The sequence below is a fragment of the Salarias fasciatus genome, chromosome 2, assembly GCF_902148845.1.
Source record: "Salarias fasciatus chromosome 2, fSalaFa1.1, whole genome shotgun sequence".
NCBI classification, from domain to species: Eukaryota; Metazoa; Chordata; class Actinopteri; order Blenniiformes; family Blenniidae; genus Salarias; species Salarias fasciatus.
In genome coordinates, this window is record NC_043746.1 from 10,634,362 (window position 1) to 10,659,364 (window position 25,003).

General features: G+C 44.0%; 3 protein-coding genes across 9 annotated transcripts; 1 reads left to right on the plus strand and 2 right to left on the minus strand.

The window, feature by feature from the left end:
• Positions 1–240: 240 nt before the first annotated feature.
• rab9b (RAB9B, member RAS oncogene family) lies at positions 241–4,076 on the minus strand. 2 transcript variants are annotated; one of them, XR_003932382.1, is made up of 3 exons: positions 3,984–4,076; positions 2,099–3,125; positions 241–2,065 (listed from the first exon to the last, which is right to left on the minus strand). XR_003932382.1 is itself a non-coding variant. In XM_030102307.1 (2 exons), the coding sequence occupies exon 2, from the start codon at positions 3,043–3,045 to the stop codon at positions 2,437–2,439; it is 609 nt and encodes a 202-aa protein (XP_029958167.1). In that variant the 5' UTR covers positions 3,046–3,125; positions 3,984–4,076; the 3' UTR covers positions 241–2,436. The 2 variants fall into 2 exon arrangements, 1 of the variants encoding a protein (XP_029958167.1); XM_030102307.1 differs by having other exon boundaries at positions 241–3,125.
• Positions 4,077–6,056: 1,980 nt separating this feature from the next.
• pofut4 (protein O-fucosyltransferase 4) lies at positions 6,057–10,659 on the plus strand. Of its 2 annotated transcripts, XM_030105311.1 has the most exons (5): positions 6,057–6,153; positions 6,284–6,625; positions 6,736–7,116; positions 8,530–9,152; positions 9,320–10,659. In XM_030105311.1, exons 1-5 carry the CDS (start codon positions 6,151–6,153, stop codon positions 9,468–9,470), a joined length of 1,500 nt encoding a protein of 499 aa, XP_029961171.1. In that variant the 5' UTR covers positions 6,057–6,150; the 3' UTR covers positions 9,471–10,659. The 2 variants fall into 2 exon arrangements, with proteins under 2 accessions (XP_029961171.1, XP_029961165.1); XM_030105305.1 differs by having other exon boundaries at positions 6,061–6,625.
• On the minus strand, positions 10,581–24,841 carry znf185 (zinc finger protein 185 with LIM domain). Of its 5 annotated transcripts, none has more exons than XM_030105284.1 (34): positions 24,667–24,841; positions 23,712–23,779; positions 23,301–23,418; positions 23,107–23,220; positions 22,961–22,987; positions 22,450–22,506; positions 22,322–22,369; positions 22,153–22,224; positions 21,994–22,074; positions 21,755–21,811; positions 21,377–21,487; positions 20,692–21,290; positions 20,406–20,601; positions 20,090–20,155; positions 19,898–19,969; positions 19,411–19,566; positions 19,109–19,198; positions 18,829–18,909; positions 18,491–18,550; positions 18,006–18,065; positions 17,576–17,626; positions 17,426–17,470; positions 17,176–17,217; positions 15,834–15,899; positions 15,605–15,676; positions 15,407–15,463; positions 15,009–15,107; positions 14,698–14,739; positions 14,323–14,358; positions 12,990–13,061; positions 12,804–12,878; positions 12,640–12,702; positions 11,635–11,740; positions 10,581–10,926 (listed from the first exon to the last, which is right to left on the minus strand). In XM_030105284.1, exons 2-34 carry the CDS (start codon positions 23,725–23,727, stop codon positions 10,831–10,833), a joined length of 3,003 nt encoding a protein of 1,000 aa, XP_029961144.1. In that variant the 5' UTR covers positions 23,728–23,779; positions 24,667–24,841; the 3' UTR covers positions 10,581–10,830. The 5 variants fall into 5 exon arrangements, with proteins under 5 accessions (XP_029961144.1, XP_029961153.1, XP_029961136.1 ...); XM_030105293.1 differs by having other exon boundaries at positions 20,406–20,565; positions 20,686–21,290; XM_030105276.1 differs by having other exon boundaries at positions 20,406–20,552; positions 20,613–21,290.
• Positions 24,842–25,003: the final 162 nt, after the last annotated feature.

Consider the following 25,003-nt stretch of genomic DNA (forward strand, 5'->3'; position numbering starts at 1 on the left):
AAGCATGGTAGAGTATTCACCGCACTCTTATCCTCAGGAAGGAGAGAAGAGGACCAAGGGAGCAACGCATTGGAGCAACGCATAATCAAGACGAACAGTCAAACTTTCACAGAGCTTAAATCACACTCATGGGTCGAGCTCCGAGTGAAACAGACGTTCAGTGTCATTTCGTACATTATTATAAAATGAATGCCCTTAGCCATTTACATAAGCCATTAATAGACAGCCCACAGAAATGAGTTTTTACATTCATAAATATTACAGAAATGGAGAAAAAAAAAAACACATTGGACATGGTTGCAGTGAAATTATGGACATCATCATGTGAGTAACATACTGTGTGTTGTGCTACCAGCTTATCAAGACCAGATTCTCAGGTAAACACTGGAAGGCTACATTATCTGGGGTATAAACAGAGTTTGAGCTGAAATGACATTTAAAAAAAACAATACTGACTAGTAATAAAGTGACAGAACTTTTGACTTTGAATTATTGTGTGCGACTAGCCGGATTTATATATGTCTATATCTCAGGTGTAATATTGTGGAAATTCATAGTTGAGGTTTCTTTCATCAATTGTGAGAATGTAACTTTAAAAAGATATCGTACAAACTAGTTAATCACGGTCAGTGAGGATAATCAGAAGAACATGTAATAAGTTAATGTGACAGTACCTGATTGGATTTGTTTCATTTCGACAGTGACTGGCCTATTATTCTTTTTGTCTTTATTCACTTTGCAAACAAACAGTTTAATCCTGGGCTGAGACACACTAGAACATTACCATAAAACATTACAAATTCCCCAAAATAAACCCTCATTTAAAAAACAATATTGGTCATTTAAGTAGAAGCAACAAAAAAATAATCAAAATAAAAAGGTTTGACCACTCTGAAACTGACATCTATTATTGTTTAAAACCAAAGAAACAATGAAATGTACCTGTGGAAGTAAACCGGTAAGTACAAATAAAATGAGAACGAAGTACCTGCCCAGCTGGAAACAAGTAAACACTGATAACTCGTCAGAATACTCAGCTGTTTGTTTCTCTCAATACTGCAAGGACGAACCGGGGAGTCGATGCACAGGTCGCGCCTTAATGGCCGTGCTCGAGCCATTTCACATTCAGCTGGGATTTGTAAAGACCAGTTCGACACGTGTGTGTGTGTCACATCAGTAAAGCACAGGAGACCCTTGGATTCGGCTAAGATAAAGAACTGGAATGTTAAGGCCCGCAATGTAACCGGCAAGGCAGTCACACATTTACAGGGATGACGATTTTATTTGTAACCTCCAGGACTTAACAAGAAAGTACGTTTTAATTAGTACCTGATGAAAAACACTGAAGCTCAAGGCAAATATCACACAAAACAGTTAAAAATCTATTAGAAAAAAAGAACACCTTGAAGGAAGGACATGTGCTTCACACAAAAACTTATCAATATTTGCAAAAGCAGTACCTTTCCTGATTGAAGAAAATTTGACTGTACCTTGCTTGTTCTATGTCAAATCAAAGGAAATAAAAATAAATTGAGACTCCCTGACACGTTCAGCTACTATGTAGTTCAGTGGTAGAAGACGGTGTAAAACAATGAGTTCCATAATACTTCATAACGAATACTCACAGTCAGAGCTGTAGAATTAAAGCTCAATATTCCCTTACTGTCGAAGACGAACATAAGTCTTCCTTTTCAGTGCAGCAATCTCTTAAATTCCCTCATACCTGAAATCTGACTGATGTTGAGAGTCCTTCTTTGTAATATTTGCCTGGATCAGGAGCACTTAATACAGACACAGTCTGTTTCAAGAAACTACATTAGCTCTCCAACAACTGCTAATATATCAGATAAAAAAGAGGGTTTAGTGTCGTAGTCAGTCCCTCTAAAACTCTGGAAAATCAATCTGACTGAAAGCTGATCACTTACGAGAGCAACTGTGTGTTCCTGTATGAAAGATAGAGTGTGCTCTTTCGAGAAAGCACTGGTATGATCCCCTCATCACTGTATGGATTTAAAATTGAAATATTTGGAATAAAGCAAACACTTTGTAAATGCATCATCTGTGCCTCCTGCTGAATGTATAAATTCAAGTCTGACACATCCTCTGCATAGGCAAAGACAAGGTTTAAGATGAGTAGAAATGTTTTGTGCAATATTTCTAAAAGCAGACCGAGCACAAGAGATTAATGTGCCTGTTACAGTACACCTGTGCTCTGGTGATAGCAGTAATTCAACAATCTAGACATCAGCTGAAGCCCTCACACCACCCATCTTATTACAGCTTTATCTTATCCGTATTATCTTCAGGGGACACTTCAGTCAGTACCTTGTACGTACAGCACATGTACCATAATGATAGCGGAGCGGCTTCTGAAACTACCTGCGGTAGGCTCCAGCCAGCAAGATTAGGGAAACACGGATTCACACACTAGTGCAATCAGCAGCAAGACACACGGGAGGTTTTGCGGTTGCCATGCAGATCTATAGTACTACTCAACAGCGCATGGTCGATCTGGTCCTCTGCAGCAAGGACCTCCCTGACAGCCGCCTCAAACGCCGCTGTGACATTAGTGTCGTCTTTAGCACTGGTCTCAAAGTAAGGACAGCAGCCGTTCTCTTCACACCAGGCCCGTGCTTCATCCTCTCCCACCTCCCTCTGCTCCATGTCTACCTTGTTCCCGAGCACCACGAAGGGGAACCGCTCAGGGTCTTTGACATCGGAGTAAAACATGAACTCTTTCTTCCAGCAGCCGAGGTTCTGAAAGCTCTGCAGGTCGTTCACAGCAAACGTGAGCAAGCAGCAGTCGGCACCTCGGTAGAAAGGCGTGCGCAGTGACTTGAAGCGCTCCTGGCCCGCCGTGTCCCAGATCTGGAGGGTGACCAGACGCCCGTCCACCTCCAAGTCCCGATTGAGGAACTCCACTCCGATGGTGTGGAAAGACTGGGAGTCGAAACGGTCCGTGACATAGCGGTTCATCAAGGAGGACTTGCCCACTCCGCCGTCTCCCAGCAGGATGACTTTCAGCAGCAGGCTCTTACCGCTCATTATGCTTCCTCCCACCCAGCCAGGCCTTCAGGCTGGGATGCAGGCCTTCGCAGCAGAGGGAGGACCAGGGCCAACTGAACCTATCGAAAGAAAGAAACATGAAGAGCTGGATATTTGCAAGACAAACACATCAGCAATGAACAAAAAAGGAAATGAAAGAGATTGACTTGACAAAAAATAGCCACGTGTATTTTAAAGTGACTAACTGCCAGTTAGAGTAAAATGACATCTGCATTTTATGTGAAATGAGGAAGGAAAACTACCTAACAGGCATGTAATGGTTGACTAAGTTCAAGGACAGACAGATGGGGGCAAAAGACCAACATGAATGCCAAAGGTCTCTGAAATGTCCTGACAGACTGTTTACAAGAGTTCTCTTTACTGGATGACACAGTAATACTGACTTGTGACTGCCCACTCTTCAGCCATCATGCTGAGCTGAACATGTGTCGGCCAGACCATAATATTTCCCTGAGAGATGAATATTTGGGGGGGGGTTGTCTGGACAAATCCCACGCCTCTAAACAACATGGGAGTAAACATCATAAGCCGACTTTGGAAGCGACCACTGCACTTGCGCAAACCACAAACATGCACCAGCTTGTTGTCAACAGAAACAAAGTCTGACGGAACTCCTTGGTTTGTGGTGAACAGGAGAGAAAGTGTTCCGGAGCATGAGTCGACCAGAAAATCAAACGTATGGCAGCTCTTTAACAAGCTATTAGTGTTCCTGGTAGTAACCAAGCCTGATGGAGAACTAGCAAAAGCTAGCCGGCTAGTGTGACGGCTTGTTGACATTCAGTCCTGCACGGGCTAACCCGTTAGCCTCCGTCTCTGTGCGGCTCCAAACAGCGCTGTGGTCAACAGGAAGAGCCATGGCAGTGGCGGGAACCGTCTACAACAGGATGCATGTGGTAGAAGTGTGTATTTCGGCTCACCCTGCTCCTGACAGTTGATATTGCGCGGTCTGCCCTGGTCCCCTACATCTGACTGAGATTGAGTATCGTGACGTGCTGCTCTCAGCGCGAGGCGGCGCGCGGTCCTAAAGTCCGCCCACCGGGGTGACGTCAAGCGTGATCAATCAGTGTTCACGTGTCAGCTGCACTTCGGCGTATTTATCTCATTCCCCGAACAGCTGGATTGAAGTTTCGAAAAATGATTGATCAAATATTCAACACATAACGTTTCTAGCAACCAAATTTTTTTCCGTAAAAAGTGGAAGGCCTTCTTTAAAAAAAAAAGTATCCAATCATATAAACGTAAAAAAATACTCAAGTAATAGTAATTACTTCCAAAACTTATAATGATTGCTGCCTGCATTTATTTGCATAGTTATCAGGCATTCTTTTCAAAGCTTTATTCTCAAACATAGTCAACGAGAACTCAAAAAAAATTATATACACTATTGCAATCCAACTTGTAAATAAATATTCAATTTAAAGCAAGGATTTTGTTTTCCAGGAGAATAAACTTATTGAAAGAAAAAAATGTTGATCAGTATTTGAATCTGAATTGAAGCTGTGGCCATACTCATCAGCACCGACTGATGAATTATTACTTATCACCCTAGATGAACAAGACTTGCATGCTAATGATCAAATTTGAGAAATATTTTAATTGTATTAAAATCACAGTCTCACCACTTGTCAAAACCAATTCAAGGAAAAGTTTATTTTTGGAAGAAAAAAAAACACCCTTTTGATAATAAATCTTCTACTTTTTCTTCATCATGCTTTCCAGGAATAGAAATATCATTCTGAATGCTTTTACTATCTTCTCTTCTCTTGTACTGCCTGTCCATCTTCTTTTATTTGAACAACATCAATTCAAGTCTTTATTTATGTACAGTTTAATACATAAGCTTTGACTGACAACAGCTTTTATTTAAACATAATGTAACAGTATACAGTATGCAATATTGTCATGCATTGGTTGTGTGCAGGAGTCTCCTCTTTTGCTGGAAATATATAAATACATTCAGACAAAAATTTCCCTCATTCAAGTTTAAGATACAGAGATTTTCCAACTACATAATTAATATATATTCATCCTTTATTTAGGAATGCAAAATGTTTAAATGAGTAAAAACTGTTCAAATCCTAACCCAGCCCTTTGACATATTGTTCCAATTTTCTATATCAGATATGTGAAAATTAGAAACTGGTCCATCAGTTGTTTTCAAAAAAATTGCAGTTTGTGGCCATTTATCTTTCTTAATACTGGGGTTTAATTCAGGATTTATGTGCAGATGGTAAATGTCCTCCCACTCTATATGTAGATTAAGTTGACAACAATCACATACATTATTCTGGATGGTGAAGCCTGAACAGCGAACTGCACCAACAAAGAGGGAAAAAAGAATTTTCTTATTATTGCTTTGTTTTATCCATCATATCATTCTTGCACATGTCGACATTTATATATGATCCATCTTGAACATGTGAAATATACTGTACAGTGAAACAGTTGGATCATAATAATGTTGTTGTTGTTTTGTGTTTTGTTTTTTTTTTTGTTTTTTTTTTGGGGGGGGTATGTTAACTAGCATAATAAAGCAGAGGATGAATAAGAATTAATGCCATTAAACAGATTATGTAAATCTTAAGAATATGTGTACTGTATAGTATGCTTACATTGTGAAATTAATATCACTGCTTGTTGTTAAAAAGTTTTTTTATTTTTCTGAGACACTAATTGACAGAGTTTTTCTATTGTAGAATGGAAAAATTCTATCTTATCCTTACACTTTCATATCAGTACTGGGAGGATATTTTGTTTACTAGCCACAGGCAATTTTTGTAATTTATTTTTTTTTGGGGGGGGTTAATGACACATTAGTTGACATGCTCTTTGAAAGCAGAGTGGAAAATGTCAAACGTGAACACTGTTGTCAGGTTGCTGGCAGACTCGGTGTGGTGTTGTTGTTAGCCTGAAGGGGGCGCTGGCTCGCAGACCTCACAGGGAGGAGAAGAGAAGCGGCGCTGTAGAAGAAGAGTTCCTCTGTTTTGATCCCGTTAGGGGCTCGTCTCGCTTCAGAGATGTCTTTACATTTATGCTGAACTTTAAGCTTGGAAAAGGTGCCTTCATGTGCTTGCTACAGACAGAATGGTAGGAAAGTGTACCGGGGATGCTGCAGGCTCCCATAACACTGACAATTTTGAAGAATTGCATGTTTGTCAATGAGTAACTCCATGCTCGAGGCAGTGTTTACTCCGGGATGTGTGTGTTCTTCGTGAAGATGGCAGGTCGGGGCAGGCTGCTGCCCTGTGTGTGTCTCGGTCTGTTCGGAGTCCTGTGCTGGGTCTGGGTCTCCTTCGCCTCCTTCCCCGACGACCAGCTGTACTCGGAGGCCCTGGACGCGGTGGACCGGGCAGCCTTCCAGCCGCAGAGTGCCCTGTCGGACATGGAGTTTGGCTCCGTGGTCTCTTCCTACAGAGGACCCGGGAACACCGACCGGCGGAGCAACAAGGAGCTGCCCATCATCCTGTGGTGGAGCGCGGGGCTCTTCCCTCACTTTCCCGGGGACAGTGAACGCATCGACTGCGCCACGTCCTCCTGTCTGGTCACCAGCAACCGCAAGGTGCCTCAAACACTCAGATTTACTGCTGAAACTCTTTCGGAGTGGATAGCATTAGTCATGATTTCCCTCTGAAGTTATTTTTCTGCTAATCTTGAGTTTGATCTTGACAGGTCCAGCTCTACAAACGCACAGCATCCATCGTCTTTTATGGGACAGACTTCCGGCCATATGAGGCTCCGCTCCCTCGCCTTCAGCACCAGACCTGGGCTCTGTTCCACGAAGAGTCGCCCATGAATAACTACATCCTGTCCCACAGTCCAGGGATCCGACTGTTCAACTACACTGCCACGTTTCGCCGGGAGTCGGACTACCCCCTGACCCTGCAGTGGCTGCCCTCCCTGGAGTACCTGCTCCATCCTGTGGCTGTGTCCCTGAAGGAGAAGAACCAGCTGAGGAGGGAGGGGGTGGCTCCTGTCCTCTACATGCAGTCCCACTGCGATGTGCCGTCAGACAGAGACAGATATGTCCGGGAACTCATGAAGTACATCAAGGTACAGTACAGGAAGTGGTATGGGGGAGGGCGGGGTACAGATCACCAGTCCATCACAGATCAAACTCAGAGAGACAGACCACCACACCCAGGAGCAACTTAGAGTCACCACTTAACCTCACTGCATGTTTTGATCTGTGGGAGGAAACCCACACACACCAGGGAGAACATGCAAACTTCACACATAATTCAACCCAGACCTTCCTGCAGTGAAGCGAGAGTGCTAACTACTGCATCACAGTGTGTGGCGCAGTAGAGAACTATAAACAGGCCTTTGTGACACTACCCACGTCTTCTTGATTTGGGTATTATTACTAATTGGCTGACTAATTACTAATTGATGAATTTACACATCCTTCATTTTTGCCCTCAAGTAGGATCTTCAGGGTTTGATTATTTGATTTTCTATCAGGTTCACATTTTAACAGTATGTGTACTTTTGTAACATGTTTACATAAAGTTCATTACTATAGTTTTTGTTTTGAAAAGGTGTTTAATACATTATATAATGCTTTTCTCACACTGTCAGCCTTTAATCTATACGAAAATGGGACTGTAACACCCGAAGGGCCACACAGTACAGCACTGAGCAGTCTCACTTCACACTGAGGACACTGTGGTTCGATTCAGGGTGGGGGCCGTTCAGTAGTTCACACATTTTCTCTGTGTGTGTGGTTCTCCAAATATTACAGTTTCTGACTAAAACTCAAAGGCACTTGCTTGTTCAGTGTCTCTTAAGAGTCTAGAGAGATTTTACATCTCTTTTTGTTATTATTGTGATTGACTGGTGACTTGTCATGGGTATAAGCTTTTAAGAAAAACTTAATATATGGTTGCACTTTTGAAATGTTTGGAAAACAGAATGACTTCATTTTGCTCAAATGAGTCCCTTCATTATGTTTTGGCACAATTTTCTCTTTTCCCTAAATTGCAGATTGTCTTCTGTCCTCTCGTCACCTTGTTTTTCAAGAATAGTATTCAAGTTTGTGGCATGCAATTTATTTCACTTTTCTGCCATCAGAACGTCTTACTGGCGTCCAGCACTTTTAAATGTGTCATTTTGAATCTGTCAGCTCAACACGACCATCAAGTCCTCTTTCTTCCTGCTGCCAAACATAATTGATGACAATCTCACATAGTTCAACAAAGGTTTTGAGCTGCAAGGATAGACTTTTCCATTTCCACTCACACATTATACAATATGTTAAAATAATTGTTTATAGTTGCAGCTACCCCAACACTTCCATTCCCTCCTCGTAAATATAACCTCCTTTGAAACTGTAGTGAATTTGAAGTCTAAAAGTTAAGTTCAGTTTGGATTCTCTTTTAGAAAATCTTTTATGAAGACCATAAAATGTTCTTCACTGTGTTATAAATCATTCTCTTCTCTGACACATAATTCTTATTTCCATAGGTGGACTCTTACGGGAAATGCTTGAACAACAAGCCCCTGCCTGAGCATCTCCAGGACACAGCCACCGCCACTGGCGAAGAGCCCAGGTTCATGAATTTTGTTGCGCGCTACAAGTTCCACCTGGCGCTGGAGAACGGCCTGTGTCCGGACTACATGACAGAGAAGCTGTGGCGGCCGCTCCACCAGGGCTGCGTGCCCGTTTACCGCGGCTCCCCGGCGGTGTCGGACTGGATGCCCAACGATCACACCGCGGTCGTCATCGACAGCTTCCCCTCCCCGAAAGCCCTCGCAGACTTTCTCACACGTCTGGACGAAAATGACGACGAGTACATGAAATATTTGGAGTTCAAAAACCACGGGCGCATAACCAACAGCCGATTGTTGGAGGCACTGGAGACCCGTGAGTGGGGCGTTAATGACATGAGTAAGCCCAACTACTTGAACGGATTTGAATGTTACGTGTGTGACCAGGAGAACGCACGACTAGCAGCAGAACGTGCGTATAAGAAATTCCCAAACAAGAGCCCGCCGCCTCAACCTAAAATGGCCAGTTACTCTCACATGGGCTGCCCCCTGCCCAGCCCAGGGTACGGAGATGTCCAAGACCTACCTGCAGATGACGGGTGAGTCCGTGTTTAATTATCCGCCGTACCTCGTGCAAAAGCTATCAATTGACTGCACTTTTTATTGTGAGTAACAACGTCCTGAGGGGAGAGAAATCATTCTCTTTTAATGGTCTAATTAAATATCCTTAGTGACGAGCCTAATCTGTTTGTATATCTGTCCACAGATGGTTGCAAATATGGCCTCAGGATTACTGGCAGAGCCTGGACCAGGCGGAGGGCCTGGAGTCTCTGATAAGACACAACGAGTCAGACCCCTCGCTGCTGTGGAAGCACATGCAAAACATGGCCGTGCGCAGAGCTCGAGGGAAACACTGACGCAGGCCTCGCTGGACGGCGTCCAGGATCAGAGGGGGTCTCCCAACTACGTGGCCCCCGTCTGATAAAATGACAAAATGAAACAGACTTTTTTTCATGTTTTTGCACCTGAGCCAAAACCCCCTTTTACCCTATTAAGTAGTTCAGTTAGCAGATTTTAGTCTCACATTCAGCTGACGTGATACTTTTGTCTTTATCTGAAGTTCAGCTGCGGGAGGGGAGGGGAGTAATGTTTTATAGTGTTTTATGCTAATATTGTCAGCTGGTTTTATTACCATAGCTGAGGTGCCATCATTACTTTCACTCTGCCTTGCATTGTTAGCGTTAACTGCACACGGAGCTCTTGTTCCGGAGCGGCAGGCTCTCGCGGGAGGCCCGTTCTCATTGGACTGGGGACGAGCCAAGAGACCCCGTCCTCTGCACCGAGGGAGCGCTGCCTAACTGCGTGTGAAGACCATCGAAACAACAGCCAGCGAACTGCATTCGCTGCCTCACAGTTACTCAGCAGGTAGTACATGGCCATTAGCTAGACTCCAATTTATGTACCAACCCTTTTTTTAAGTGACTATGCAAAAAAAAAAAAAAAAAAAATCAGTATTTCATCCAGGAATGGAGAGGCAGATGTAAAGTGAAGCACTATTTCCCAGAGGGAAATTACCAAAGCTTTTGCAAAGCAGTTCTCAGGAACGGCTCACCCCTTCATTTAGTGGTAGACACTTACGTTTATTGCTGTTTTTACTTACATTGTGTAAGAAGCATCTGTGTGTGCAATAACTTTCAATCATGCTTTTTAAAGAACATTCAACTACCCGGGACTCGATGGTATTGTACCCAAAAGATCACCGATTTTGCATTGGACATTTTTTTATTGCAGAATAATGCAAATTATGTTTATATTTTTAACAAAGCATTGTACATGTCAACGCTATTTTGTAACGAGAATAACGCAAGAAGTAAACATTCGGTAAGAAAGTAATTTACTTGTTTGCTTCGATGATTATAATAGCCGTACCCCACTTGCCAGTAATAGTCCGATCACACTTCTGTGCTTAACACATCATGTTTAAGACACACATGTCCTTCATGGTAAACGGAGGCAGAGAAAAGTGTCACCACCAAGAAATAAAAACGACGTCGGATTGTACAACAAGTTGAGACATTACAGATGAAACCCAATGCAAGCGTCAACGGAAAGTAATCACATTCACTGACAGTCAGTTTGATCATCTTTAACTATATTACTCCGAGGTTCAAATCAAATACGGTCCAAACTTTGTGATGGAGCAGTTCTCACTTTATATGCTAATAAGCACAAAGGAAGCAGGACGAGGATAAGAGGCTGCTGAAGTAGCTCCCATAATCAGACTTTGGAGTAGCAGCTCTCGCAGTGGACTTTCCCTCCATGTAAGAACATGCTGTGGAGAAGGTCTCCCATAAGCCGGCTGCACACGCCGCACTGCAAAACAGCAAAAATGTCATCAGGAAGTGTAATTATTAGCAGGAAAAAAAAAAGTAGCAGTCAAGAGCTTCTCTCCTTTAAATTCTGCAATACTTTAATCTGTTCTTTTTTTTTTCTCATAAATCCAGAGTGCCGTATAGGAATCGACTGAAGCTTTGAAAACACAATTAACTGGTTAAAGTTTTCATGCCTGGACTGGCAATGTGCAACAGCCAAACATTTCTTTTGAAGTTATTATAAATATTAAATGAATCGTTTGGTATTTGGAGAATTGTGCTTGGTGACTGTGTTGCAGAGAGCTGGATGAAAAGACAGACACCCCTCTTTTATCATTTATGTCTGAAGATACAACTAGTAAGTTTTAAATCTGGCTTCATCCACGGGCAAGGAAAAAATGTGCCAGAAACTCCCAGAGCTCGCTAATTAACACATTATCAGGCGACCGCGAGAGACTCCAGCAAGTTTCCTATTGGCTGCAGCGCACAAACACAGACGTAGCATGTTTAATGTTTTTATCATTGGGCTGCAGAGCCAATAGGAGAGTTAAATATTGGAGTAGGTTTGCTCTCTTTGTGCAGGCGAAGTACTGCCTAATATCGAAATTGCAGCGAAAAACCAGCGGTGTGAGCAATATCAACCTGCTCATCCAACCTGACGAGGATAAGCAGTGTTTCTTTCCAGAATCTCCACAGAAATAAAGATTACCTTGAAGCAGGCGGGGTGGCAGTTGATCCCAAGGTGCTCTATGGTGATCTTGGAGTCTTCGCCCACCTGCTGTCCGCAGTACGTACAGCTGGACGACAGCGGCGCCCTGGGGAGACGCAGCCATTCAGAGGAGTTAGTCTGACCGCCGAGCCGCGGCTCTCGCTGGTTAATAATGGCCTGTGATCTTTTCAGTCCCGCATGAGGGACCGTAACAAGTGTAAGTAATCCGTTTGATGTCCCTGCTTAGTCTCCTAATGAGTGAGCTTGGTGGAATTTCTGCCCTGCTGCTTGCAACGTATTTGGTCAGAATGAGGAGTAACGAGGACGGGGCAGAAAGGGCGCCAGGACGAGGAAACCGTGGCGTCTGCTTTTGCTAGATTGTCATTTGTGATCGGCTCCAGTCCCCCGTGACTCCCAAGTTGGCAAAAGCAGCACAGAATATTTATGGACGGATGGTAGAATACAGTAAGATCTATTCAAACTAGTGAAATAAATGGAAGCCGAGTAGCAAACTTCGACAGAAGACGAGGTGACAGGTAAAGTGGCCGTGCAGGAAAAGGGTTGGAATTTAAGCAGCTGAAATGTCAATCCACGTGCGAACACTAAGTGAAGAATCAGTTGCAAAAGAAAAGGGGGAAAAAAATAATGCTGAAAGTGTTTGAAATGTCACTCAAGAGTGTATGAGGAAAATCGAGCTGGAAGTGTCAATGGTGCAAAAATATTCAGGTTTATAAACCGAGAGATGTCGTTTGACACATTTTGAACTGTAAGAGCCAAAATCAGCTGCAGCAATTTGTGTAGGAACAATGGCTCAGATGTTGAAGTTAATCGTTTGAAAGGTTTCAAGTGTCATTAAAAGCGTGAAGGGGAGTTCAGAATAATATAAGGATTCATTTGACATTTCTGCGTTGGAAGCAGCTGAAATAGCATTAGAAGAGCCAGACATGAAAGCGGGTGAAAGAGAAAGAGGCTGGGCTGGAACAGCATTAGAGGTTGTGGAATTACCCGGAGTAGGAAGGGCTGCCGTACGAGTAATTGAGGGAGCTTGAAGTCAGATAATCGGATTCGCTGGGGAAACAAGAGCATCAATGAGATCAAGGTTGGATGGCACAGTTAGCCGCTTCTGTTTGTTTATATTTATTTATTTATTTATTTATTTAGGTTCCTACCTATCGAGTCCGTCCCTGGAGTTCAGCGCAGACATCTCTGTTGCATTGACGTACTCCTTCAGATAGACGAACCCCCTTTAAGCAGATAAGCAGCGAGTGAGTTAACTTGGGTGATTGAATCGGGTATTAGCCGACACGTTCGTCTATATTTTTTATTTTTTTTTTCCAGTTTGTAAAGTCACTCACTTCTTGGGTTCAGGCTCTGGAGATGGGGCGCGTGGCTCGTCCCGTATCACAGTCCTGGAATAGCTTTCATATCTGGAGATAGAGCACAGCGGCGACAGCAGCTTGATGGGTTATACAGACGGACGCTGCATCTGTCAAATGTAACTCAGGAGATAATCACTTCCTGCCATTGCTTGTTAATGGCATGCTGTTTAACGGGCTGTGATTTGACAAAAGGACATTTCTAATACACATCATTAATTTGGCATCTGGAGGCTGATAATTAGAGAGAAGGAAATGAGGGCAAATTGAAAGACAATGGGAGACAAGATTTTGTCATTTAACTTCGACGACGAAGTTGGATCAGGACTTTGTGTAAAGTGAGCATCGTGCGGGAGTCGGCAGGTAACTTCACATCCAGAGACGAGTGTCAGGCAGGTACAGCTGCGTTCCCTCCTGGTTTGCCCCAAATCTCTCACCGTCTTACTTCGGCGGCGCGGTACAAAAGGAACAAACGCTGATCTTGTAGGCGAAAGTATGAAACAAACCCTGCTGAACTATATATCAGGTACTCTGTATTTGAATTTCAAGACATGTATTTCCCTTCATAAGTCACATAACAATCTTTTCTAGGTACTGATACAGTCAGTGGGATTCAAATTCAGTTATTAAGCAACCTCATAATATCAAACTCGCACCCCCATCCCCATATTCGAAAACATGTAAACTCATTTCCAGAAATCATTGAATTGTTTTCACAAGTGATAGGAAGACAATTAAAAACAAATGTTATTACCAATGTTGCATTAACTGTATTATCAACCTATTTTAACCAGAAAGATAAATACATGTACTTTGATATAATAAACTCAGTTTAATAGATTTAATAGACATAGGAAAAGTTTCGAATTCAGACATTATATCGCATACTTTTTACTGTTTGTAGGCGACTTTATTAACATGTTTTACTGTTGTAAATTACTATTACACAATATAATTTTGACCAAGAGTCTTAAAAGTTTGGCGAGGAAGAGCCCTCAGAGTTTCAACCGCACTGAGAACACTGTTCTGAAAAATTAAAAAGAAAGAAGGGAAAAAAAAACTTGCTGTGAAAAGAAGTCCCCCTTCCTGAAGCCACAACCTCTCTGAAGCTCTCTGGCGCCCCCCAGAGGAGGCCCAGCCCACACATTGAAAACCACTGCTCTGACACATCAAGACTCAAATCTTCAGCTAAGGAGCATCTTTCATTTTTACAAAACCTAGAAAATCAACAGACCAAAGAGAATAAAAATAACACTCTGAAGAAAGAATTCTCGCATTATGCCGTTTGACTTTAACAAGATCATAAACTCACCGATCCATAACCGGCTCCAGCTCGCTGTGCATCTCCCTGGAAAGTAAAGAAAACTGTATTTGAGTTTTATTGTAGACAACAGCAGTCAATAAGCTGGAGCCAGTCCAGCAAAAATTCTGCTGCGATTCTTGGTGTATGAAGCTGATCTTTCTGACTCGCGGCTCCACCAGGGTTGGCCTTTATTGACCAGGTGTGGTCTGTTTTCCATTGTACTTCAGTATTGCCTCACGCCGAGCTCTACCCCCCATCGCATTGTAAAGGCAAACATCACCTGCATTCCTCTTGTGCTCTCTCTGTAAATCTCTCTAATCTGCTCACTGCCCGATCATAAGATGGGAGTTTTAAGAATTTCAAAAAGGTTTTTTTTTTTCCTACCTGATGGTGGTGATGGTGGTGACTGTGTGTGACTCCCCGAGGCTACAAAACACAGTTCATCCCCGCATTACAATGAGCCTCGCAGAACAGGAATAAATGACAATATTGAAGTTTTAAAAAAAATAAATAAAGAAGAAGCTCAGAAAGTTGATTATTCTCGCACTGGGTCGTGAGGTGTTTTCAGATTATATTTAGTTGCCTTTTAATTAAATGCTTGACAGCCACTGAATTTTAAGGCATTATAGTCACAGCCAACAACAGTAACTCTGGAAAATGTGCCTTTTTGTGCATTTAATGAGGTCTGAATATACCTTTCCTCTTCTTCCTGCTCATCCTCCGCTGTAGTGGATGTAATGTTGTAGACAGTGGGAGATGTCCACCTGTCCCATGGGGAGTCATTCTCAGAGGACCTTGAACACAAACACACAAGCAACATGAGACAATGACAAATACACACTCTGCAAATTGTGGTAAAAAAAAAAAGGGGGGGGAAAAAATGGCTCGAGGGGGATCGGTTTACCACGGTTGAAACAGAAAGTTGTACCAAATATATATCTGGCCTATTTTCATCAGCACCACTGCACAATGCCTTCTGGCTCAGTGAGTAGACACTGGAAGAGCCTTCATGGCCGTGAAAGGGAAAGAGGTTGTCGGAATAAAAGGAGCCAATATGCACCCTGAGCCTTTAATAAAAAAGGAGATGGCTTACTTTCTCTCGAACTTGATCATCGTCTGAGTATTCTCAACTTGGCCTTCTTCCTCCTGGCTGAAAGGGGACATACATTGAAAGGCTTTTAGCATGTAATGGACATGGATGTACGGACGTGGGAGAAGAGAGCGCGGCGCGGCCTAATGCGCTTAAGTGTGAGCGTGAAAAAAAAAAAAAAAAAAAAAAGTGTGTCATCACCTCTCGTCTGTGCCGGCCCGCAGAGGTGTGCTGGTTTCTGACGTGCGCGTCCACGACCGGTGAGTGCTGATGCTGAGAGAGGCGGCGTGGAGGACGAGAGGTCAGTCGGATCAAGCGCACGAGACAAGAGTTCCGCGCGCAGGTCTGAGAAGCCGATACCTGCGGCGGCCTGCCTCTCGTTCCTCCTGTTCCAAAGACTTATACAGTTACAGAGGAGAGCGTTTCGTACCGTGTTGTGGCGGTGTCGATGGGGATGATGTCGTCTGCGAGGGATTCCAGCGTATTACTGCTCATCCTGTCAAACACGCAAAACAAACAAAACACGAGGGGAAGAAAAAACACTCGACTGAAATAAAAAGAGTCGGCTTGACACATAAAAGACGTTCTCCTCTGAATTTCATGATACTCATTAGATCACGGGGATCAAATTCATTTCAGTTCAGAGGTCATACACTGCTCAATGTGACCATTTTGGCCAAATCGGTAATAAAGTTTTAGCATGTTAGACCACCAGATTCCTGCACCATTGTTAAATATCTTTGGTACTAATGCCATTTTGCTTGTAGCTGGCTTTCTCTGCAGCCGCTCTGATCACTCAGTGACCAGCAGTGTTACTGTCTGATGTCCGGCTCTGGGTGCCAGTAGCTGTGGTTACATGAACAGTAATTAATCTGATAAAACGGCGAGCCGATTAAAACCGTGCCATATAAACACTTCCATTGGGTCTGATCAGAATCATCTCAGTTACACTCGGACGTCCGCGTGAATGGTGTGACCACCATCTGATCAACCGACCCATTGGTGTGATCACTTCATTCACTATAACTGTGTGAACTGGTCTGATCATTCAGTGAGAAAGAATTCCATCAGATTGACTAAACAGTCATACAATGAGCACAACAACTGCTGCGTTATGTCCTCTACTCTTGCTGAAACACTGAGTCCGTGTACAAATGAGGAACTGCAATTACAGTTTATTTCTTTATGTCTTACACTTAGAAAGGTCATCCTCCAGGCAGAACTGAACTTTACTGCAGGCTGGTTTTGGCCTATGAGTCTGCAACCCTAAATAATACTTATGTTTTTCTAGGAAGTAGTCAAAAATGTCTCTTAGCAATACAGTGAACGTCAAGATGACATTTTCATGATTTTCTTCATCGAGAAGCCATGAAAATAGCATAAAAATGATGCATTATTATTACATAGCTTCTGAAACCTTTTTTGTGTTTTTAATAATATATGTTGTTTTAACCTTAACCTGGTGTCAAAATAATTCCCATCAACTTTTGGATTTGTTCAGATTTCATGGCTGAAGAATTGTCAAAAAAAAAATGTGCAATGGGTAAATGCGTCTGTCCCTCTTTCAGAGATAACTTTCAATATTTGTCCATTCTTGTTTTGGAATACATGTGTAAGAAACCAAGGTGAATCTTGAGAATGGAAAGCTCTTCTTATTTCTGCTCGTTTTTTTTTTTTTTTTTGAATTTCCGAGGCTTTATAAATGGCCTGCGAGTTACAGCTGAGAGAAGTCTGCCTGCCAAATCCTGTCAGCAGTGACAGTGTTCTCCCACCTTATTTCTGGAGCTGGTTTCTGGTACTCCGTAGAAGATTCTCTACAAAAAAAAACAAAATCAACACATCAATGGGATGCACCGACGTGCATCTTGCACGATAAGCATTGATGACAAAGTGTATTCATTGCATTAACTCAAGTGTAAAGTGGTATAGTAATGAGGACATTATCCACTAACGCAGTAACATCGGCACTACAAACAGGTTACCTTGTCGAAAGAAAAAAAAATTGCATTAGCATTCCTCTACCTGTTGATGGAAATACTGGAGAGGGGCTTGAGCAGGTCAGAGGAGCTGCAATAGAGGAAAGTGGCTCATAATCAGACTGTTGCATTATGCATGCTGAGATGCTATCTGGCTGGCTGGAAAACAGTCACAGCTCCAAACCAATATGATTACCTGTTAGGGGATGTGGTCCCTATCGGATATGGATCAAACGGATCAGCCGAGCTGAAAAACAATTTCACACTGATTTCACTCTCAATTGTCAGCATGGCCCATCTTGTGTCGGAGGAATTCTGATCACATTGACTCATAATGGAAAGATTTAATGCAGTTTGAATGGTAAACAGAAACACAGAGGGACACAGGGCCAAACTCAATCAAAACCAGAATCTGGATGTCTTCCACAAAGGAACTGACTTTTCTATGGTCACAAAGATGAAAAGAAATCAGCATATTTCACATTCTAATCACCCGAAATGAACCCTGATCACAGTCTCTACACTAATCACTACTCCTAACGTGGTAATGTGGAGAGACAGCGTGAGATATGTCTTCACTCATGGACACAGCAAGGTCATGTGTGATCCGGCAGTAAATACCGCACCTCCACTCAGTGATGGTGGTTCTCACACGTGAACTCCAGGGATCTGCATTGTCCTCTTTGCTGCAAAGATAGAGAAGTGAACCTTGTTGTACGTCACGGGTGAGTGGCATGAAGAGGAAAGAGGGCAAGGAAAGGTTAGTGAGGTTGTTCTCATGCACTATTTACAACGCCAGTCCATTAGGGAAGCTGGAAATCCACTGAACTATTGAACAAGCATTAAAACCATCTGAATATAGTGCAGAATTTGCATGTGTGTCTTTGTGTGTGTGTGTGTGTGTGTGTGTGTGTAGTTACACTTTTTTTCAATAATGATCACAGTTTCGGTCGTTACAGTGAGTGTCTCTGCGGGACTGCAGGGCAGGATACTTGCAGGCAGAGTTAGTATAAATCATTACAAGGCATATCTGAATCCAGCCCGGTTCTTAGAAGGAGCAGCTCTGCACAGATAGATAATTGTTTAAGAGCAGCTTGTCATCTCCCTCTACCTTTGTGTTTCCTTGGCTGTCTCATCTGTCTGCTTCTCCTCCTCACGCTGCACGCTGAGGCTGGTGGAGACAAAACAAAGCAGCAATACTAATCAGTACAGAACATTCTCTTCTATTTCCAGTGGCGCTCGCAGATGAAACGTGGCTTTCCCTCTCAAAGCGTTCACAAATCTGAGACTTTGTTTCCATCTACCATGGAGCAGGGGTTAAAATAGAAATCGTGGCGCTGGAGGAGGATGGGGATTATTTAGATCCTGATACCGCCGGGCCCCTTCGTTCAATACATAATGACAACCGAGACGTTCGATCAGAGGTCATTTCCAGTCTGTCACGCTCACCTGCGACTCTCTGGGTTGATTAAGGTGACTTCATCAGTCAGGAGATCCAGTGTGCCGCTGGTCTTCTGAGGGGCTATTTCACTAAAGACATCAAATACACAAAGTCAAATTCTGAATAATTTCTCCAAGCAAACCCTCCTGAAACCGTAGAAGTCAGGTAAGGTAATTTGAGGTGATATTCTGTCTTTCCACTGACAAGAGAACTATTGATTTTTCCACTTAAGAGGGAATAATTCTCCACACAACTCTGTGTTTGGGTGGGAAAGAGCTGCTGCTGTACCTGCGCAGCTCACTAAGCAGCTCCTGACTCCAGGGTGAGCGTGCGGGATTGGGCGGAACCGGCGCCACCAGCTCCTCCTCCTCATCAGAGCTGCAGAGGGCGAAAGGAAGGAGAGGAGTCGGTGAGAAAAGCCGAGACTGAGGACTCAGAGGTGCTTTCAGGGCTGCAACAGGCCAGCTGAGGTAGAGGAGAGGCAGTTCACTGGAAGGCACACAGTGCCACCTGGTGGATGACGTTCAAAGGATCCCTTCATTTCACAGCTGCTTGTTTATAAAATGGGAGATAATGAAGTTTAAGCAAACCTAGAAGGATCGCTGCGGGAACGATCAGACACGCCATCACAGCCACCTTCATCTGAATTGTCAGATTTATCCGAGTCTGTGTCTGAGTCGTTGTCATCGTATTTGTAATTTTCCTCAGCGTCATCTGAATCTTCATCATCGTCATCCTGCTCAGCCCTTGAGAAAGGGAAACAAACAAAAAAAAAAAATTCAAGTTTTATCAGGAGAAGCAAAACATACCATGACAATATCAAGAAATAAGTATTCTAACTGAACAATTCACATTTATAATAGTCTAAATTAAGCAGCCTTAATTTTTTAAAATCCTTTTTGGGTGCGTCCCAGTTCAACATTTGCTCCCTGCTGTGACCACACCCTGACAGTTCTCTGGATCTGGCCCCGGTCCCAGTGAGAACACAGGAAATGGAGACGTGAATTACTCTGAAGAGGAGACAATGGCGCCGTTTGCCTTGTTATGACATGAATGAGGAAGCTGTCGGTTTCGTACCTGCTCTCCGTGGTGCGAGTCTCCTTTGAGCCCGCTTCTTCCTTTGCCAGTGCTGGCTCATCATTCCTAGTGCTGGAGGAGAAATTAGCTCTGTTATCACATGGCATATTGTTCAGGCCAACATTCCGTGCCAGAGTTTTTTTCTCTCTTTTTTAACATTTATGCTGCATTTCTTTTTTCACATGAAAATACCTGGAGGATTCTGTGTCGAAAGAAATAAGGGTGTCCGACAAGGCAGCGAGTGTGTCAACACCGGAGCTGTGTAAAAAAAAAAAAAGAAAAAAAAAAAGAATAGATGGATGACAAACGTGAAATTCCAGGTCAGCTTTCAATCACACAAGTGAAAGAATGAGAGCAAACATACCACAGACACGAACAAAGGCAAGTCGCATGAAAGCGTTTTAAACTTTTGGAAAATTTTCTCATATCATTAAAACTGAAAAATGTATTTAAATTGAAAAGAAACAAATATATCTGCTGAAAAGTGAAACAAAAATTAAACTCTGACCTTGGTTTTGAAGACGGCTTCCACTCAGAAGCAGGTTTCGGCTCATATTTAGACTCAGGCTTAGGCTCTGTGTTCACTGTGATTGCAGTTGTAGTTGACAATGGTGTACGTGCCACTGGGGTAGGGGATATTGGGGTAGGGGATATTGGGGTAGGGGATACTGGCGTACGAGCCACTGGGGCAGGTGATATTGGGGCAGGTGATATTGGGGTAGGGGATATTGGGGTAGGGGATACTGGCGTACGAGCCACTGGGGCAGGTGATATTGGATTAGGTGATATTGGGGTAGGGGATATTGGCGTACGAGCCACTGGGGCAGGTGATATTGGATTAGGTGATATTGGGGTAGGGGATACTGCTGCTGGTGCCACTGGAGCAGGTGATTTTGGGGCAGGTGCTACTCTGGTAGGTGATATTGGCGTGCGTGCCACCGGGGCAGGTGCTACTGGGGCCGGTACCACTGGGGCAGGTGCCAGTGGGGCAGGAGATGCTGCAGGGGGAGACACCGCAGGCCGCAGCGCCGGTGCTGCTGGTTCCGAATCATCTGCATCATCTGAATCGTCGGGAGTGGGTTTCGGAGGAGGCCATTTTGGCAGTTTTGATGGCAGGGTATGGTCAATCGGTAATTTGTCAGCTTCTCGGGAAACGTCTGAAACCTCAGACGCTGCCTTTGAAGAAGCAGCTTCAATGCACTCTGCGATCAGTTCGGGGAGGGGAGTGGCCACCTTGGTGCTCCCTGGTTTCGCGTCTTCAAACAGGTCCTTATTGCTAACGGATGCCGGGGGAGGGGCTTCCTTCACGGGGGCCGGCGTGACCGCAGGCAGCTTGGGCGCCACCGGCTCAGTAACAGTAACATCAACAGCTGTCTTGGCGCTGGTGTTGACTCTGCAAATTACACAAATAATAGATCAAGCTGAAGGGACAGAAATGTCTCACAAGAAGGTATAATGTGAACGCGGCTCAGGACTGACGTCTTCCACGGGCTGGGCTCCGGCGCCGAGGCAGCAGATGCGGCGGGAACGACGGGGGACGGCTGCACGGCGCTGACAGGCGCGTTCTCATCTTCATCAGTAATCTCCACCCTGCGCATGAGCATACAGACACGCATGAGCACAGGTGTGAATGAAACACAAAGCGACTGGCCCACACTTAATAACAATACATTTTACAGGAAAGCGAAAAACAAAGAAACAAACAGGTAAAAGGAAAAAAAGCAGGTATAGATCAGTTAAAAACAAAGAGACAAACAGGTAAGAGTAGTTAAATATTAAAAGCTAGTAAAACTAAAGCTGCTAAAACCACTCGGGGGTTAGTCTTGTTTTTGCTTCACGGTCACAAGAAGCACTCACCTTGTAGCCACAAATGACACAGTGTTGTTGACCACTGTTGTGTCAGGTGGTTGAGATCTGAAGATATTCAGCACAGAGAAGTATCTCCATGAATTCTCAATTTTACGATGGCAAAACAGCACATCTTTGTAACGTGTGGGAAGCTTTTTTTTTTTTTTCTCAAATCTTTAGCTCAGTTCACAGAAACAGGTTGAAAAGACGTGATGAGCATCAGAAGAGCCACATCAAGACATACGTACTCAAACTTCTTGGCGGCGGAGAGCACATAAGACCGCTGCCTCGCCGAGGATTTCCTCAGAACATTACTGGCCGCCTCCGTCCTGCAAAACGATTCATTATGATGTTAATGTGATCTCTTTACCGTGTGCGTGAGTGGAGACTGCGGGGAGGAATCGTACCGTTTCTCCTGCTCCTCGGAGCTCAGCTGGCCCGCCTGGTTCTCTGAGGTGGGCCTCACGGTGTGCGGCGCTCTGAGGGAACACAAGCACCCACACACACCTCGTGAAGACACAATCGCACACGGCTGCCAGCAGTTAAAGGGAAAACCTGATTTTTGTGCGCACTCACATTCTTTTGTAGCTGTCTGAAGGCTTTTTGTTGAATTGTGTTGTTTGGCTGTAATGAGACAAAGATTAGATTAATGTGCCCGAGAAAGATGAGACGTCTCCTGTCAGTCAGGGAAGAGACGCTCCTACCTGAAGCCATTAGAAGTAGGAGCTGTAACAGACTTGTCTGGTTGAGTGAAGACACCTCTGGAGAGTAAAAACAAATTAAATTGAGTCAATTTGTTTCACTTGTGTAACTTAGTTTATTTTACATGTAGTGACATTTTTCAGTCCTCACACATCCAAATATGCCTATAGGTCTATGATTAGTAGCAAAAAGGTATTGACATGATCTTCCAAGGTAAAAATGAGCTAATTAAACTGTATTTTATAATTAAATTTCACTGTAGTTGTTAACTACAATAAAGACAGACAACAGATATTTCAGTTCAGTGCAGGTGCAGCAACAGGTTTGTGCCTTTGCTTAAAAAGAGAAACATTTATTGGGAATTGACTTTAGTGAAAACAGTCGGTCGTCATTGTATTCAGTCAGCATTCTAGATCAGGAAGGTTAAAACAGGATACATAAGTAAAAAGAGGTTAGAGAAAGACTCCTGCTGTGGTCCTGAAGGCAGTGCTAATCACTTCTGGCATGTCTTACCTGGTCCTGTATCCCGGAGCTGTTGCTCTACATTCAAGACAGAGATTCAATAGCAGCTCAAAATGTGTGTCAAAGTGGTTTGATGTGTGAGATTCACTCGTGACATAAAAAAAAAAAAAAAAGAAAGAAAGAAACCTTGTGTTTACCTTTCAGTTTCAGGCTTAGCGGCTATGGGTGGGGGGGTGGATTTAACCGGTGAGGTAACAGGACTGGTCTCAGTGGGAGCTCCGTTCGCACGGCGGGCTCTCACTTCTGCCAACCTGCATGGAAGCAGAAGAACCTGGTTTGATCTCTTCGTGTGAACAACGTGCTCCTGAGCTGGCCGAAAGAGGAGGTTTACCACGGTTTCTCCTCCTGAGGCTCGCCCTCGGTTTCTCTGGGGGTCTTGCACCAGCTGTTGTCTCCCTTCAGCTTGGTCCGGACTTGGGTGGAACGAACCACAGTCGCTCTGTCTGCCTCTAAAACACAAACACGTGCATCTCAACCAACCCACGCGGCACCGGGGACATAATGCACTCTGTAGGCTGCATCATAATGACATCCTAATCAGTGTCTGCTTGATAGCACGCAAGATATACAATCCCCTTTAGGCTGACGCACGCTATGTAATCCACCTCTTGTATTTGGCATTTAATCATGCCAGTGACAATTTAGAGTCATCATCCAGGCGCAGAGGCGTGATACCACCTCTGCTTTTATTAAGAGGCACCACGTCATCCCACATTCAGAACAGATCAGTCACACTGCTCACCCTTTGGCTTCGACATCGCTGTGCTGGAGTCCTCTGTTTGGTTTCTGCTCAGCTTCCTTCACAGTCACCTGAAAAACACACCGGAGAGCCACGACTTGTTAAAGGAAAGTGCACAATCCTGAAGGCAGTTTTGAATTTTTGCTGAACTCAGGCCCTTCTCAAAGCATTTTGTTTTCTTCGTCCCCTCCCAAAAAGGGACATGTGCTCTGTCAGGCATTCCTCATTCTCATCCTTTAAACATGCAGATCATCCTGTCTGACCACTTTCCAAAAAAAAAAAAAAAATACTGTTTTTGCCTAAATATGAATGGACACATGTATAGAATTGGTTTGGACACAATGTCACACTGAGTAATTTGTGATTAAACAAAAACAGCCTCCTTTTGCCCATTTCCAAATGAGCTGACCCCCTTCTGTTATTTAAGGTCAGCCATAAATCGCTCACAGTCGAAGCCCACCCCCTCCGGGGATCCTGGGAATAAAAGGGAAACACTAATGACAAAGTAATGGCGGTCCCCTTATCTGAAAGTAGGCACGGACTACAGCTTATGCAAAACAGCGGAGGGCTGCCAAACTCAGAATGCAAATACAACTTCAGCACCTCGCGGGACTGCGAATTCCCTCCCGCCAGAGCCGGTGGGCACCGGATCTCCGGGGCGGTATTGTCCTCAATATTACTGACAGAACAAATGCAGCGAGGACACAGGAAAACACACTTATCAGTCTACATGAGATACATGATTAATGAGGAGCATAGTGGCGTCGGAGGCCGGCTCCCAGGGATGTCACGTCAACCGTCCCGACCGCCCGGCAACGACGACAGAGAAACACCCAGAGAAAAATGTGAAGGCAAACAGCGGCGATCGCCGCTCAGCGCAAACAGTGGAGACAACTTGACTGATTAGCTTTAAACGTCTGAGCACATAAAAGTTATTTGCTGGATTCTGGCGGCCTACCTGCTGTCCTGGAGGGTCTGGTGACGGCGGGTCCCACTGAGTGTGGCAGGTGCGAGCGCAGGCAGAGCCCTTTGCTTTTCTGTCTGACAGGTGTCTCAGCCTCTGTGCCAGCGAACAGGTACGGGCGTGAGCACTAACAAGCCCAGCCAGTCAAGGGAGGTTGACGTGGGGTGGAGCAGCTTGTGTTTGTCTATGTGCGTGTGTGTGTGTGTGTGAGATAGAGGTTGCTAAGAACTCATTTTTGTTGACTGCATGCGTGCCTCTATTTTTTTTTTTCCCTCCCTTTAATGAGAATCAGCAAGTACACACCTGCCGTACAGGTGGCTGACAGTCAAAT

Coding starts and splice junctions, on each gene's coding strand:
- znf185 (XM_030105258.1), bottom strand. Junction 19,567..19,897: donor ACTCGCACCACGGAGAGCAG/GTACGAAACCGA, acceptor CCCTTTCTCAAG/GGCTGAGCAGGATGACGATG. Junction 14,740..15,008: donor GAGCAGGAAGAAGAGGAAAG/GTATATTCAGAC, acceptor TGTGTTTTGTAG/CCTCGGGGAGTCACACACAG.
- rab9b (XM_030102307.1), bottom strand. CDS start 3,045: ATGAGCGGTAAGAGCCTGCTGCTGAAAGTCATCCTGCTGGGAGACGGC.
- pofut4 (XM_030105305.1), top strand. CDS start 6,263: ATGTGTGTGTTCTTCGTGAAGATGGCAGGTCGGGGCAGGCTGCTGCCC. Junction 7,117..8,529: donor AACTCATGAAGTACATCAAG/GTACAGTACAGG, acceptor TTATTTCCATAG/GTGGACTCTTACGGGAAATG. Junction 9,153..9,319: donor GACCTACCTGCAGATGACGG/GTGAGTCCGTGT, acceptor ATCTGTCCACAG/ATGGTTGCAAATATGGCCTC.